General features: G+C 29.9%; 1 protein-coding gene across 3 annotated transcripts in view; it reads left to right on the top strand.

Moving 5' to 3' along the window:
- LOC143246207 (formin-like protein) overlaps positions 1-16,997 on the top strand; it is a 125,754-nt gene extending 108,757 nt beyond the window's left edge. For 2 of the 3 annotated variants that reach the window (XM_076492460.1, XM_076492462.1), the window contains exons 21-26: positions 2,035-2,164; positions 4,510-4,682; positions 6,263-6,364; positions 6,722-6,841; positions 7,840-7,945; positions 12,934-16,997. In XM_076492460.1, the coding sequence (XP_076348575.1) occupies positions 2,035-2,164; positions 4,510-4,682; positions 6,263-6,364; positions 6,722-6,841; positions 7,840-7,945; positions 12,934-13,040 (738 nt within the window). In that variant the 3' untranslated portion in view covers positions 13,041-16,997. The remainder of the gene's footprint in view (positions 1-2,034; positions 2,165-4,509; positions 4,683-6,262; positions 6,365-6,721; positions 6,842-7,839; positions 7,946-12,933) is intronic. The other variant, XM_076492461.1, reaches the window with a different exon arrangement.
- Positions 16,998-17,408: the final 411 nt, after the last annotated feature.

The raw sequence follows: 17,408 nt of genomic DNA, 5'->3' as shown, positions 1-17,408 counted from the left end.
GTAAAATATGTATTTATTGGTTTTTCTCAGATGTTTTCTGTTCATTCCAAAAGCTAGGCTTATATTTGCTAAGAAACCATCATATTTTAAATATAATTCTTGAGATTTTCTCTAACATAATTTTCTTTTTCCTCTTATTTTATTAATACATCCTCTCATTTCCCACCCTGTTATATCCCCACAGTAAGTGATGCAAACAAGTAATAGAAAAACAGCTTCAGCTTTGAAAACAGGTATAAGCAAAGCTCCATTGGATGTATCAGGTTATGAAGTATTTGTGAGATGAATGAAAAATGAATAAAGTGGTGCAAGAAATAATTTATGGTTTTGTGTTTTTAAAAATAATTACATACATTTCATAGAGAGAAAAACAGTGGATTTTAATGGGAAGCTTAGAAGCCTTAAGAAAAAATGTATATTGGGAATTTTTTAAAGTTTACTTAGGCATCCATTTCATTGGTGAATAAATTATTATATTAGCTTATATTTATGTGGAGCAAATAGTGAGTATGATAGGTTTAGAGAATAATTACGTAATTGCAAATAATCAAATAACTCATGTCTATTTATTGAATATGATTAAGTTTATTACGATCACACATTGTATACAAATAAGATAACCTCATTATATATTGAACATAAATTGTTTGTTAGATATAAAATGATCTTGGCTAATGGTGATGTCTTGCATATCTTATCTGACCTGTTATCATTGTGACAGGTCAGGTCATAGTTCACTGAAAATTTACTGTATTTGTTCTGTGGTTTTTTATAACTTGTGGTTGGAAGTAGTCAGTACTCTAATTGACAAAATAAAGTAATGAAAAAAGTGTTATATTACACATCAATAAAGTTGAAGCTGTTTCTCACCTGCACTCTCTAGAGAAAATTTAAAAAAGAGAAAAAAAGAGATTTTCTATTCTTGATGACAAGAAACCTACTTGAAATAAAAATTTATCTCAGAACAGCTGGTGTGGGTATTAACACTTTTATTTATAAGCAGAGAACAATGTTTTGACCTTCCTAGGTCATTTTCAGGTTAACCTGAAGATGACTAGGACGGTTTAAACATTGTTCTCTGTTTATCAGTAAATGTGTTCTGAGATACAAATATTTTAAGTGTTGAATTTTGTTATTGATTTATTAAGAAGAAATTAAATGTATTGAAAATAAATGTTAGAATGTAATAGTGGTACACATTATTTTAACTATTTCATCTTTGTTCTGAATCTGCTAGTGGATTGTTTATATAAAATGGAACATTTATGTTCAACAAGAAGTAAAAATTAAAATCTATGACAAAAGGAGATGCTTTCAAAGTTTTTCTATAACTGTGTCAAAAAATTTTGGAAGTATCATAATGTAAAAAATTATTTGAAAAGTAAATCAACTTGTATGATTTTTTGAAAGTTGAAACTAGATACTATTTAGTAAGATTTTACAAAAATGTATGCAGTTTGAGTAATTATTTCCTTTGTTGGAAGTTAAAAATCAAGGGATGTCATTGAGAATTTCCTTGTCTAAAAATAGTTGTATATCTACAATAGCATTGATTCTAGTAGTCTTTTTCCAAAATTTAAAGTAACTTAATTTCTTAATTATATTAAGATATTAGAAATATTATACATCTGCAGAGATTTAACAGGTGTATTTAATATTATCATGTTCCTGAGTTCATAATTTGTGCAGTTAGTTTTTTTGTAGAGTTCAATGAAACCAGAGGGTATAAAATGTATGATTATGAAGTGTTTAAATAGTAGTCATTCATTCATTGTGGGTCTGAAATGTCTTTGTTTCTTCATGATTCAATGCCAACAAAATGCTTTGGTAAATACATTAATATGATTGGGTAATGATAACATGATTTTATTATATTTCTGTAAAACATTGCACCAAAAATTAGAAGTACTATTTTTTTAATATAAATCCAGTACAAGTGCATCTTATCTTTAGTTAAACCAAATATAAATTATTCTTAATATTCCAGACTCTCAGTATGTGTTTAACATAAATGTAATGTTTTTATCTTCTTAGCTAGGAGATGCAAAATCAGCAGATCGAAAGATTTCTTTACTTCATTACATAGTGGATACTGTTCAGTATCATTTTCCAGATGTAGTCAATTTTGAATGTGAACTACGATTTGTAGAGAAAGCTGCTGGAGGTATGTGCTTTGTAGAATGTAATAAATTATTGTTTTTTGAAAAGGTATTTTCTTTATTTTGGGAAGTAAATAGGTAAGACAAGTGTAAATTTTTTTAAGATCTAGCCACAGATGTAAAGTATTTAATAATAGAATATATTCACTTACAGTTTTCAAAATTTTCCAACTAATTTAAAAGCATTTTGGCATTATTAAAATACTTTTATGATTGTTTATCAAAGTAGACATCTAGTTATAAAAAATATAGACTGGTAGTGATTTACCAAAAGTACCTTAAAGTATTGGTTCACTTGTCAGAAAAAAAATAAGAAGCAAACACTATGGTAAACTTCAAGATCTTAAAAGGTTTTCAATTCTGCTGAGGGCCCTAGAGCACACATCACTAGTTTGTTTTCTCTTGATAGGTTTAACACATGAAATTATTAACATGAAGAAAAAATCATGGTTATCATCATCATTTCTCTATAATATTTATTCTCGTATCCTTTCAGCATATATATATATATATATATATAAATTGTTTTATTATGCAATTAAGTGAAAAATGACTATTTTGAAAGTGTAATGAAAAATGCTGTTGTTTTAGTCAAATTTAGAAGATTTTTATGTCAAGACTAAAAGTTATTTCTATTTTCAAACTTCATGTTAATATTTATCTAAATTAAAGACAGGTACATAAGCATCCTTAGAGTTTACTGTGTTTTCCATCATCACTACTATCATTTCCTTCCAAGGAGTACATCACATTTTCATGCGAGTCCATGCACTTGTGAATACTAGGTTATGTGCCTTACTTGAACATCGCTTTGACATCTTAATTTACAACAGCAAGAAATGAGTTTAATTTTATTTTTAAGATGTACATGGTAAACTTTTAAGCACAAGCTGAAATACATTATCAACTAATTTCCATCAATGGCCTTTAAATTATGGTATGGATGGATAACAGAGTAATGACTGTTTCTAAATCAGAATTTAATAATTGGCTCTTTTTTTTTTAATTAAAATTCATGCAGAGAGCTTTAATAGGTGGCAGATAGTTTCAACTTGTATATATTATCTGCAGACAAATTTCTGAGCAGACTTCAATTTTGAATCAGAGAACTTGTAACTAATATGTAATTATTGCCAAAGATGGGTATGTATGTTTTGGCAGATAGTTTCAACTTGTATATATTATCTGCAGACAAATTTCTGAGCAGACTTCAATTTTGAATCAGAGAACTTGTAACTAATATGTAATTATTGCCAAAGATGGGTATGTATGTTTTTTTGAAGATTTGCAAACTTTTAACCAATACCAAGAAACTATCTTATGAAGTTACAGGAACTGGTAGTATGAAATTCCAGTTGATTTCTTGTATATATCTGTTGTTGAGAGCATGTGTGCTAGGATGAAGCAGTACTTGGCTGTCTGTGCAGGAACCAAACCAAAGTTCAAAATTAAACTCAAAACAAGGCAAATGTAAACGTTTGTGTCACAGTTAATAACAAATATGTGAACAAATAAAAAGCTGGTATCCTGAATGTAAATTATCTCTTCTTTAACTACTACTTCCATAGAAGTATATAGAAGTTGAATACAGTTGACTCGTATCATGGCCATTCCTAGCTTTAACTGTCTACCAATCACAAAATCCTCCTATTAAACCACTAGCTTGTCTTCACCTGGTTTAGTAGCCACTAGATGATTAGCCAAGAACCAATGTTAAGTTTCCAAATGTTTGTATATTGGGTGGTTTACCATTAGCTTGCACCAGTTCACTCATGTCGGTAACTATACACATGTGTAAAGGTGAAACTAGCAGTGATCTACTTGAAATATCTGCTAAAGATAGAAGAACAAGTGTAAGTTTTCTGCTTGGGATGTTACCAGGTTAATCTCTCTTCCACTAGTATATTAAATGTCATTGCACTAGATCTAATCAAACCTCAACATATTTTTAACTTTTACCTTATTTTTGGTTCTACTTTGTGAAGAATTTCAAGTATCTTTCTCTCATTCTTGTTATGGTTTCATACATGCTTATTTTATATAAGATGCACATATGTATAAATTTTCTAATGATGGTGTAAGTAGGTCAGTTTTTTGCTTTGTGGCTGGAAACATCTCTTTAGAATGTTAAGGTTTAGTAACTGGTTTGTAAATATATGGACATCATTTTTATCCATTTATATTTTCCTCTACTCTTTTAGCAAAAGCTTCTCAGAATATCTTTTTGTATTGACTAAGATCTAACAATTACTATGGTATATTGCAAATTTTTTAAAAGTCAAACTTCACTGAATGTAGCAGTTTTTAAAATTGCAGTCATTCGTTGTAATGTATTTTTTAAAATTTTCAGTCTCTCTAGAGAACATTTTGATAGACGTTAGTGAATTAGAGAAAGGACTGGAGCTGTGTAAGAAAGAGCTGGCTCTTCGAGGTGATGCGAAAGATGCTGCTGTTTTGAGAGAGTTTCTTGGAAATAATGAAGAAAAACTAAGGAGATTAAAGGCCAATACCAAAACAGCACAAGTTAGTTGGATGTACATTTATTTTTAGTTTTATCTTTGATTTTCTTTCATTAATTTCATATCTTAAGATACAACTTTCTTGCTTTAAAACACATTCATTTATGAAGTAAAAAATGCTATTATTTTAAAGATATATTTAAAATGAAGATTCTCTTGTTCCCTCATATCTTCCTTTCTTTGTTTTTAAAACATGTTGTAAATGAATAGTTGTGTGATATGTGGATAATGAAAACATGGAGTGACAATTTCAGTGATGTGGCTGATAACCCAAGATGTTTTCACTTAGCTAATAAGACAGCAGTGAAAATTTTCAAGCAGTAAATGCATTGTTTTGTTTTGAAGAACAATAACTAAAATCATAATTTAATACTGTTTGTTACTTTTTTGTATATTGCAGTGCTCTATGTATTTGAGGTATCCTTTATTTTTGTTTATTTCATGCCTACTTAATGTTTTTCTTAACGTGTTCATTACAAGAGTGTAAATAGTGATATTCATTCATACACTGTAATTATAGTATTATTTTATATTTCAATTTTTAAATTGTTTGATGATTTTGATAGTTGACAAACAGTTTCTTTTCCTACTAATTATAAAATAGTTTAAAATGCTGATGTAAAAGCAGGTGACACTGTTTAATGGTAAGATAATGGAGGACTTGTTTACTGTGTGTAGTAATGAGAGTTGAGTCTTTGTCAGAATACTGAATTGAGTGAAAATTCAGTATTGTCACATTCACAGTAATCAGTAATTCACAGTATTATATGTGGTATTATTTTTTAAGTACGTGGCATTCTTATTAGGTCACAAAAATATAAAATTATTTGATTAGTCCAAAGCATAAGAAATAAAATCACAATTGCTAAATTTATGTTACTCTAGGCAATGATCAAGTTAGTTTAAAAGTTTAACAAGCTTTTAAATAAGTGCATGCACACATGCACCTCTAATGATTTTTTTTATTGGAGCATATTGGAAATTTTTAAGACAACTTGCATGTTATTTGACTAAAAAAAAATGCAAGTCTACAGGTTTACAACGCTAAAATCAGAGGTTCAATTCCCCTTAGTGGACTCTGTGGATATCTCAATGTGGCTTTGCTATAAGAAAACACAAACAAACTCTGATTATTTAATTATTATAATTGAAACATAATCAAAATTATAAAATAGCAGAAGCTGGAAGCTGTTACAGTTTAACATCAATATTTCACTGCATAAGTTATCAAAAATGTGCTGATGAGATTGTATAAAATAGTTTCCTTTGTGATATACTACTACTTTTTGTTGTTTTAATAACTACAATTTCACTTTGTTAAGCATGAACATTATGTAGTTATGACTTTTTATGTGATTAATTTTTTATTTTATTTTTAATTTTCAAAATGTTGTTTTTGTGACACCTCTTGAATCATGAAAGTTTTGTCAGAAATGGATGAAAACGTTAAGACACAAGAAAACAATTCTAGCATGAAATCTAGATTTTCTTTTTTTTTTTGATTTGATTCAAAATGTGTTTGAGGTTTGATTCAAGAGCAGCAGAAGTTTCAGCTTTGTTTCCTTTTTTCAATTTTATTGTTAGGAAGCGTTTTCTGATTGTGTGGAATATTTTGGTGAAAGTGCTCGAACTGTTGCAGCAAACACATTTTTCTCTTTGTTTGTTCGATTTTCAAAGGCATTTAAAGTAAGTTTTATTGTCGTCTACTCTAAAGTTTATTTTAACAGTATTTATGTGAACTTTGTAAAATTAGTTTTTGAGCCTATATTTGTCTTGCATAGATGTATTCAACACACAATTAAACATCACTAATTATAAATTGTTTATTTTTTTAATCTAGCATCAGACATGCTGGATATAGAAAACTCTGCACATTTTAAGTTATTTCTGTTTTTAGTAATATGTGAGCAACTTGACATTTATGATGAATTCAAAATGATATATTATCTGATTACCAGTACTTTATCTGAAACATTAAGGCAATAATATTTAAATTCAGTCAATTCTAACAAGTAGCTACTTTTTATATTCATTTCACTGAAGCAAGCTGAACAAGAAAATGAGCTAAGGAGGAAACAGGAACAAGCTGCAAAAGAAGCCGAGCAAAATCCTACACAAAATGTAAAAAAGAAGAACTATTTAAATGCAAGAAAGAACACACAGGTGAAATTTACTGGAAAAAGATTACTTTGAATAGAAAATGTGTGTGTGTGTGTGTGTGTGTGTATATATATATATATATATATATATATAATGTCATGTTAATTAGTGCCTCTACCATATTGGAGCAGGAATACTAACTTCAAGAGGTAAGTTTTAACTTACTTACCCCCAAATGGTAGTACCTTATTTTCCTTAATTTTTATTTTATTTTATTTATTCATTTTTCATCTTGTTATGTTTTTCTTATTCTTATTTTAATCTGGAAGAGCAGTCACGTTCTCACAACTGTCTGCTGGAAGAGAAGGGTAACATAGATCTGGGATGTTATGGGCATGAGCACCCAGATCTTGCTCTCCTAATTTCTAATCTTCTTATGTGAGACTAGCAAATTGGAGGTTAAGACTGATAGACATTGTATCCCCACTGCAATGTGGGTCCTACTATATATTTTGTTAGCTTTGAAAATAATTTTTGTATAGTAAGCTGTTAGTACATCAATTACAGAATGGTGATTGATTTGCATAAAGAATTTTGATTGATAACTTGTGAAATAATTAATTTTTGATTTGTACTTTATGCAACATTGGGTTCATTTTTATTTTCAATATTACAGAATTTGTACTCATTTAAAAACTTCTACTTGTAATAATTAATAGTTTCATTTTGAGTTTACTTACTAATTATTAGTATTATTTTTATACAAATTAAGGTTTTTATGTGAAACTCTTCCAACTTGGATACTTTAGTATCATTTCACCAGTAACTGAAACTTTTTATCTATTTTAAAAATATTTTTTCTTGCTATAAAAACTGTAACGTGCAATAATGTTTTGGGGCAAATTTTGTAATAAAAATTGAAAAACAAATCCTCTAAGTGTGTGTGTGTGTGTGTGTATATATTATGTTTTCCTTTAATCCCCTTCATTCATTTAGTCCTTTGAATTCCAATTTCATTTTGTTATTTCATAAATTTAAAACCTCTTCCAACTGTTTATTAGGATGCTGTAATTAATGAATTGAAGAACAAAGCACGGCAAGTTAAAGAAAAAAGGCTGTTAAAGCAAGATGAAGTTTATAATGGAGCACTAGAGGACATACTTTTAGGTGAGTTTTAACTTTGATGCACTAATTAACATTTAACTGCATTTTTTACCAAGAACACAGAGGACTAGGTCATTCATAAAAATTAATATTTGTATCAGTTCTAATTAATGTTGTTTTTATTTCACTGGGACACTGTTTATACACAGAGTATCATCAGAACTTGCTGGGTGGTAACCATGATAATTTATAGAATATTTTATCATATAAGGCATGCATTTTACTTTTTTAACCATTAAAAGCAAGTTCTCTTGATTGACATGCAGGATCATTGTTGCCAACATAATTTTTTGATGATGAAATACTTCTCCATAATGACCTTGATCCCAACTAGCTTAGGGTCAGTCAGTACTTTTGTAAGCCAAAAATATTTATGCCCATTGGTCAGCCCAAACAGCAACCATATAGGATGAGCATGTTCAGCATTAAGGATTCAAACTTGCAACCTTTAGGTTGCAAGTTGAGCACTAACCATTAGACCATGTCAGGCCCTGACAATATATTACTACTAGCAGTAAATTAGAATTGGTCCTTAACAGCTTAAAAACATTTTGTGTATACATCTTCATTATGCATGTGGTTTCTAAAAGTGATAAGTCATAGCTGGTATCTGTATGAGATTCTGAAAGCTGCTTTAAGACACCCTTAAAACCAGGTAAATTTACATGCTGAGGAAACAGTGTTAAATACCTCATATAATCTTCAAGTTGAGTGCAAAACAAAAATTTAATGCTACAGTCTTTGAAAGTACACTTTCAGTCATGTATAAGAAAAAAAATACATATACTGTTTTAACACCATAACTTTACTCAGGGATGATAAAAACATTAAAATTGATACACATTCACTTTAAGGTTATTCCCATCGAAATTATACTTATAATTCAAATTATGATAACCCTCATTCATGCATTATCTTGCATTTATTGTAATTAAAACCCATTTGCCATTTATTTGTCCAACACTTTAAATGATCTGAATCATTTTGTTAATGAGCAGTATCCTCTTCACAGCCAGCAACACTCGCAACCTTAATATCCTCTGCAAATTTAAGTTATTTATTGACCATACCTTTATGTATGTTATTGATGTAAATCAAAAAGGTAATGATTCTAAGACTGAGCTCAGGTATCCCATTCATAACATTTGCTAACTTATCCCCTATGCCTACGGAGAGATCTCATTTTTTTTACAAGCCTTTTATGTGGCACCTTGTCAAATTCTTTCTGAAAACCCACACTCTTACATTCATGTACATAATCAGTAACGTTTTTAAAGAATGTCAGATTTGTATATCAAAATTTTCCCTTAGTGAAATCACGTTGACTACCCAATAAAATTCTAAACTTAAATTGTTAAATTACTTTGCAAAGCATCTTTTATCAGACTTTTAAAAACGTTTCTTACAACTGATTTAAAACTAATGGGTCTATACTTACTGGAAGAGTTTTACCACCTTCCTTGAAAAGAGGGGCTACAATAGCTAACTTCCAATCTTGTGGTATCTATCCACTGTTCAAGGATTGCCAAAAAATAGGATCAAGTGGTTCATGTATCCAATCTTAACCTCCTCTAAAACCCTTTGGAAAATATTATCTGGTCAAGGAACCTTATCATTCTTTAAATTTCCCAGTGTTTTCTTAACCAGCTCAGAGTTGATACAGTAATCTTGATTGATCTCATTTCCATCTATAAACTGTTGAAGATGTGGAATACTTCTTAAATCTTCATAAATAAAAAACCAAAGAAAAAGCAAAATTTAATAACCCAGCCATCTCATAATCATCACATATGAGCCTTTCTTTATCATCCCTCAGTTTCTACCCCCATCCTAACATCTTAATGTATTTAAAGAAATCTGTACTGTCAATTTTTACACTTTCAGCCAACATTATACTAATGTTTTGACCAACTTTCTTGATCTTCTGTACTTCCTTATCTCCATATGCAGGAAAACGTTGAAACTATTAGAACAATGATCATTTGCACCCACATTTTCCCAAATTTCTGCTCTCTGTCATTTCTATATTTGAAGTTAACATTAAATCCTAGTAGGTTTCTTAACCAGTTTGTGAAGAAAACCATTTTGAACAGTTTCCAAGAACCTTTCTCCTTTATGGTTTGACTCTAGCATTTCCCAACCTATATGCCTTAAATTAAAATTATCCATAATTATGACCTCATCAACAGCTCAAGTACTGATCACACCTTAACATTATTTACCAATATCATCAGTATCATTTGGTGGTCTCTAACAGATTTCCACTAAAAGCCTTTTATTACTTTATGTGCCCTAATAAAAACCCAAATGTATTCCTTGCTGTTATCTTTGATATCTTCAACTTCAACACGACATAACTTGCATTTTACATATAAAGTCATTTCTCTGCCTCTCTTTAGTACTCTATCCTTATGAAATAATCTATAACCCTGTATGTCAAAGAAATCTCTATCATCAAAATCTTCTATATATGTTTCAGTTATTTCCATTATATCAAAATCCTCCATTCCTTTAAGTGCCCTAAATCATCTGTTTTATTTCTTATACTTCTGGCATTATAATAGTAAAAAATTAAGTTTATTCTTAGAACTACTTCTCTACTTATTTGTTATGCTAAATTTTTCTCTCTATCTCTTTCTCTCTTTTTGCACTTAGTTTATCCTGCTCCTCGCTGTTGTATAGTCCTAGTTTAAAACTTCCCTTACAGCTAAGTTAATATCTGTAGCATAAAAGTCATCCTTTATCTTTTTTAACCTGTTGACTGCCAAGTATTTCAGCTGCTACAGCAGCTCCTATGCTGGGTTTTTTTCAGCAAAATTGAGTAATTAATAAAAATTAGGAAATAAGCAACAAATACTATTCTTTCTCTAAGTCAAACTTACAGTAGTACACAAAATGAAGAAATATGTACAAAACATGAAACAATAATGCACAAAATGTCATTTTTGGGTATTTAAATACATGACACATTTAAAAATTTACTTTTGTGTGAAATGTTTTGAAGCAGGGATCAACACAAGGAGCCACTTTGCAATAAATACATTCATATCTGCTCTCCCTCCTCATGGATTTGTCAGAGCACACTTTACACTTTCTAGAGGGGTACTTTTTCTTTTCTGTTTGGGGAATAAGTGTTGGGAAGTGGCATTCTGTGAGACAAAGGGGGTTTTCCAAGGAAGGCCGACATTTGGTGGATTTTGGGCGCTGGGTGTGGTAATCTTCAATCAGGGTACTGATGACATCGAGTGTAAACTTCAGGAGAGACAGTTTGTTTCCCAGTGATTTGTAAACTACCAAAGCATTGTACACTGCTATATCCATCATGTGAAAAAATACTTTTTGTACCACTTTGACAGCCTTGCACATACTCAGATAAGCATGCAACACACCATCACATAAGTCAACCCCTCCCATATAATGATTGTAATCAATGACACATTTTGGTTTAACAAAGCTGCACCAGTAGCACGGTTGATCTTTCCAGTGTTTTGCATGGTATTGTCATGTATTGTATTCAACATGAAAATGTCCCTCTTATCCTTCCAGTGAAAAAACTCCAATGCTGTCTTTTTGTGCCACTTCCATTTCTCCCCTTTGGATATTTGTGAAACATTTCGGCATCCCAATTCGATTTTCAATTATTGATCCACACAAATAGGTGTCACAATCAAGTAATGGCTTCGCTAAAATGGGACTTGTAAAAAAACGATCCAAATAGAGCTTATAATTTTGTCCAAACAATGGTTCCATCAATGTGTGTACAACATGTTCGCCCTGTCCGCCCTCTTTAGTACTGTACCATGTAGTAGCACCAGTGTAGATGAAAAAGTCCCAAACATAGCCTGTTACACTTTCACATAGGTCATAACTTTTGACCCCAAACCTAGCCCTTTCAGATGGAATGTACTGTCGAAATCCCAGTCGACCCTTCTTATAGTATCAAAGATTTGTCAATACAAACATGTTTATTTGGTACATATGAAGTTCTAAATTTTCCTGTAAATGGTCAATAATGGACTGTATCTTGTGCTGTCGTTGGTAAACATTATTTTCCTGGGTATTGTCAGCAATAAATTTGCCCAGTTTTAAGGGTCATTGCTACCTTAAGAGCTAATGAAGAACTGAAATAACGAGGCAAGATAAAGACATTGACTTCTGATCAAAGTTAGCTAAAGAAACATACTTTTTCTGCATTTTTTACTTAGAAAGGTTAGAATATATTGTTGGGTATTCTCACTCTTAGCAGTATTCTTGATTTTAATTTAAAGAGTACCTTGTGAGGTTTTGGCTGCTTAGGAGAATTAGGTTAGTTCTAAATCCATATACTGACCTGACAATTAAAAAGTTATCTGTGTATCATAAAAATAACATTGAAGAAAGAATAAAGTATACCTCAATATGAAACACATGAACAACTAATGGTTTGCTTCATGCACTATCATAATATATCATTGAAACAAATAAAACGTATGATTCTTAAAGGATTTATTGAACAGCTTAAACGTACCTGCTTTTATGTTGAGAAATGTCAAAATATGACAGAAGGTGTATTAACAGTATTTGTAGAGGTTCTGGATATTCTTGAAGGTCGTGAAATTTTGTGAAAAGTAATGAAAAGCCGTGGAATTTGATAAAGAGGGATCTTGTTTAAATTATTTGTAATGCACTATATAGGTTCATCTTAAACCTTTATTTCTGTTGCATAAAAAGAACATTTGTCAACTTAATATTTATTTTCATAGGAAAATAAGTCATTAAGACAATACAACTATGTTAAAACATGTGCATTTTGTGTGGATACTCATTTAAATGATTTCGTGTTAGGGTAGATTCTTATGGAATGTGCTACTAACTTCTAGATATTCATCATGCCTTTTTTTTTTTTTATATATTCCTGGGAGTAACGTGTTACTGTCAAGAACATTATATAGTCCTAAAAAGTTATTCTTGGTTTTCCAAGAAATAAGTTTCTGTATTTTATTTTAATATAGGCCTTAAGAATGAGCCATATCGTCGTGCTGATGCAGTAAGGAGAAGTCAGAGAAGAAAACAAGAAAATGTCAGACTGTCTAGAACTATGGATGAGTTGGATTTCTAAGATGAATTTTTAAAACATGTAAATATCAAATACCAAGTAATAATTAAAATGTATGTAGTCAAGTTAAGTTTTTGTTTAAATTAATTTCAGGCTAATTTTCACCACAGGTGTTTCCACAATAAAGAAGTGAAAACTATTAATTTGTAGAACTGTTTAAGAGGACAGTTATTCTTTTATGTTGTAACTGTAAGTCATAAAATACTTGCTATTTTTAAGCAGATACAAGCTTTGTTTGCATTACTTGTTTTATTATTGTTGTTTTTTGTAAAATGCTTCATGTGTATTTTAAAATGGAAATTCAGTGTGCTTATTTTAGAACTTGTGCTGTTTCTTATCTTTAGCAACAACAATTTGTGTTGCTTATCTTGAGCAAACTCCTTGTTTTTTTTTAGAGAACAAATATAATATGCAACTAAAAACACAAGAAAAATAACTGAAAGGTTTGTTTCAGCATGCCAGAAAAATTATTTGAACTTCAAGTTTATTTTTAACTATTTTAATCAAAACTTTGGATCAATTGTATATATAGTTTATTTACTTCAGTGTGACATGTAAAAAACAGCAGGGCCCCCCAGTGGCATAGTGGTATGTCTGCAGACTTGCACACTAAAAACTGGGTTTCTATACCCATGGTGGGCAGAGCACAGATAATCTATTGTGTTGCTTTGTGCTTAATTCAAAACAAACAAAAAGCAGAATGTATACCAAATTTGTTTTGCTTGTATTTGGGTATTTTTGCCTGTATGTGCAAAAACTCTGTTAATCTTGAATTTTAATATTAAATTACTAGCTTTGGTTTAAAGGATTTTAAATCTGTTTTGAGCCATGCACACACACTGTTTGTTTGTGACTGTAAAAATGAACTCACTAGGATTAGAATATTGTTGTGTAATAGTGCCTTTGAATAGTTAGTATATTACTTTGAAACAAAGTGAAGTAAGAGGTTTCTCCAATATTACAAGCTTTTGTTATTTATGCAAACTAGAGGTCACAGTACATAAAACTGTAATATGTATAACAGTATTGGATGACTTTATATTTGCACAAATGAAACTTGCATATTTCTATGTATACTTTCAGGTATTTAGAAGGAAGATTAATGGAAATAAGTTAATTGAATGTTATGCATTTGATATTATTAACTTTAAAATTATAAAAGTCACATTGTAACTAGAATGTGTTGAAGTTATGGCTTTGATAATGAGTTTAGCAGTAACTGATTATCTAAATTGTGTATTATATTTACATTAGGTTTAAGAATGTACATACAGTGCTTATATTTAGCCTTTATGATGTGATGTGGCTGATAAAAAGGTTTTTTTTATACAAATACACTGAGATAGAGGCTAGAAACTACTGTGCATCAAAAATAGAAAAATAAATGTATAGTTTGTTGTTGGTTAGTGGTTGAAGATGGTTAATAATAACAATAAATCTCGATTACAAATGAACAAAGGTGTAGCAAGAGCTTCATTCCTCTTATTTATTCTAGTTTCATAAACTAAAGATACTCCTTTTACCTTTATTAGTTTTTAGTAATGTTTTTTTTCATATTCAAATTCTTGACTAGTATTATTTGATTCAAAACTAAACACTGAAAAACCACTATATATAGTTGCTGTTTTTAAATTATCATACTAGAAATAATGTACAAAATATACAATTTAAGAATCCTACCATTTTTTAGCATTTATGATGCACAGCTGTAGGAATAATGTATTCTTTTCACTACTTTGTCTTCCTCATTTAAACTTTTCAAGGGACCAGAATGAGCCATACTGTTGCCGGTATAGATATAGTTTTTTAGATATTCTTGGTTTTATGTGTGATAAAAACTTTTGATGTATTATTCATATCAAATTATTTTGATACCAAGAACTTTTTCTTACAGCTAAAATTAGATTTTGGTATAGAATAGTTCATGTTGTCATGGGACTCTGTCTAGTACTGTTCTGAGTACCAACTATATATTGGAAACTAGTGAAATCTATGACTTGAGTAATTCATTGTAAATTGAGTACTAAAGGTTTCAAAATAATTGTATTCACATCCATAGTTAAACTATGATTCCAGAATTAGCTACTTTGAAATATTGTAATGTCTAATGTAATATAACTGCACTTGCATTTTAATTTTTGATACAACAGGTTAATTATAACTTTTGAAAAAATAAAGTTAAAAGCATTCTAGTAAATGCATGTTTATTTTATTAAATACATATCATATCTTGAGCAATGAAAACAGGAATCGTTTTTGAATCTGAGGTTTAATAGTTAAGCTTAAGTGATAAAGATGTTTCCCATACATAGAAAATAAAATTTTAGTTTGTAGTGAAGAGAGGGAGAGTGTTAGGAATTGTTTTTTCTTTATTAAAGTTATGATGAAACTTTAACTTCTTACAGTATTTCATTCATTTACTTCAAATATGCCCACTATAGGTATATATTTCAGCAGTATTGTTTTTGTTTTCTTGCTGCCCAGTTAAGAATATTCATATAACAAATGAATCTTAGCTATGTTTCATTGTTATATACTATCAGTTTATAAAAGAAAAGCTATAAATTTGTTTTATAGTGACTTAAAACAGTAGATTCATATTGTAGCTCACCTGTATCTGCCATGTATTAAAGCATTAAAACCACATTGTAAAAGCTCATCTGTATTCACATTATATTAAAGCAGTAAATTGACACTGTAGAAACTCGCCTGTTTCTTCACTCTATTAAAGCCGTAAGTGCACACTCTACATGTTATTTTTTGTTCTCAAATAATTTATATTGTCTGTTGGTAATAGGTGTGTTTGACATTCACAGTAAGACTGGTAATAATTTTTAATTGCATCCATACTTACTGGCTTATTATGGGTTTCTAGAATGAAAATTGTATTGTGTATATTTCAATGTGTTTAATTATATGCTACCTATGATGTGTTTTGGTCAGTACTGAAGTTTATCAGACTAGATGAGTTTTAACACACAAAGCTTTAGTTGAAAAGTTATTTATAGCACATATTTGATACTTCAAATCTTAGCGTATAAAGACACACTGTGCTTTTCCAGCTTTGGTGTTATATGTTAAATTTTATAGTTTGCATTCAGTATTTTTTTTAAACTGTTTGTTCATAAATATTTAATTTCATACAATAATAAACTTCATAAAGTGCAGAAAAAAAATGTTCCTTTAATGCATTTTGTCGAACTTTTGAGTGTTATTGTTTCATTTATAAAAGCATTGAAAAAATAGTTTATTTACTCTCCTTCTCTGAATTAAATTTTTCTGGAACTTTCATGGGTTTTCTGTTCATATAAAGATTACACATACAGCATTTGTTGTCTGTTTCACAAAGCTGCTGAAGCTGTTTTTCCTACAAATACACGAAGGACTGAATGCAAACATCATTATTGGTTTTCAGTTTTCTTGTTTTTATAATCAACTGTTGTTTATCAGAAATTATGCACATAGATAAATACATATGTAGATATAAATAAGGAAGGATATTTGTATTACTGATTGTTGGACTTGTTCATTTATTGTCTTTTTTTGTTTTGTTTTTTTCATAATTAGTTTATTGAACTAAAACATTTTTAGAAACTATTGTAATATACTGAATAATTTCTGCTGTTGCTTGACACAAAACATCAATGAGGTTTCTCACTATTAGAATCTGTAAAAATATTGCATTTACTAACAGTCGTCACATCCCATTCAGGGATCTTTGTAAATGTTGCTGAAAGAAAAGCTATCCCTAATACAGTGTAACAATGCAAGTATCATTGGTACCTGAAAAAGAAATTGCTACAATTTATTTACAGTTCTCTCTCTCTCTCCACTGAAAACATTGTGTGTTGGTATACTCATTGATCTATTTCAAATAATGGCCTGTATTAGTTTAATGTGTACAAAATTAGGTACAGGTACAGGTAAGAGACAATGAAAATAAAATGTCATAATAGACCATAACTTTTATGAGGTAAATTTTACTAAATGCAAACCAGTTCTCTTGCTGGCAAACACAAATGGAAACTGGTATGAAATTTTTACCAAATCACTAAAAATGTTGAAGTGCAATGCATATAGCTTAAAGTTCTGAAAGTACTATTATTTATTTAACTTTTAAGCATCTATTAACCCTATGTAACAGATGTTTGACATGGAATTCCCCCATTTGCAGTGAACCCCTGTTAGCTTGGACATCAATAAGCTGGGTGATTTTTCATATAGACAAATCTTCCAGTAAGAAATTTAATCAATAATCAGTATGTTTGTGTTCTAAATCCAAACATGCATTGCCTATAAATACATGATTCAATAACATATGTAGATATAAATAAGGTACCAGGTTCCATGAAAGTCAAAGAGCCAGTATAA

Source organism: Tachypleus tridentatus, chromosome 3, assembly GCF_004210375.1.
Source record: "Tachypleus tridentatus isolate NWPU-2018 chromosome 3, ASM421037v1, whole genome shotgun sequence".
Taxonomy (NCBI): Eukaryota; Metazoa; Arthropoda; class Merostomata; order Xiphosura; family Limulidae; genus Tachypleus; species Tachypleus tridentatus.
The sequence above is the reverse complement of the archived record's forward strand: the minus strand, read 5'-3'. Positions and strand labels throughout refer to the sequence as shown.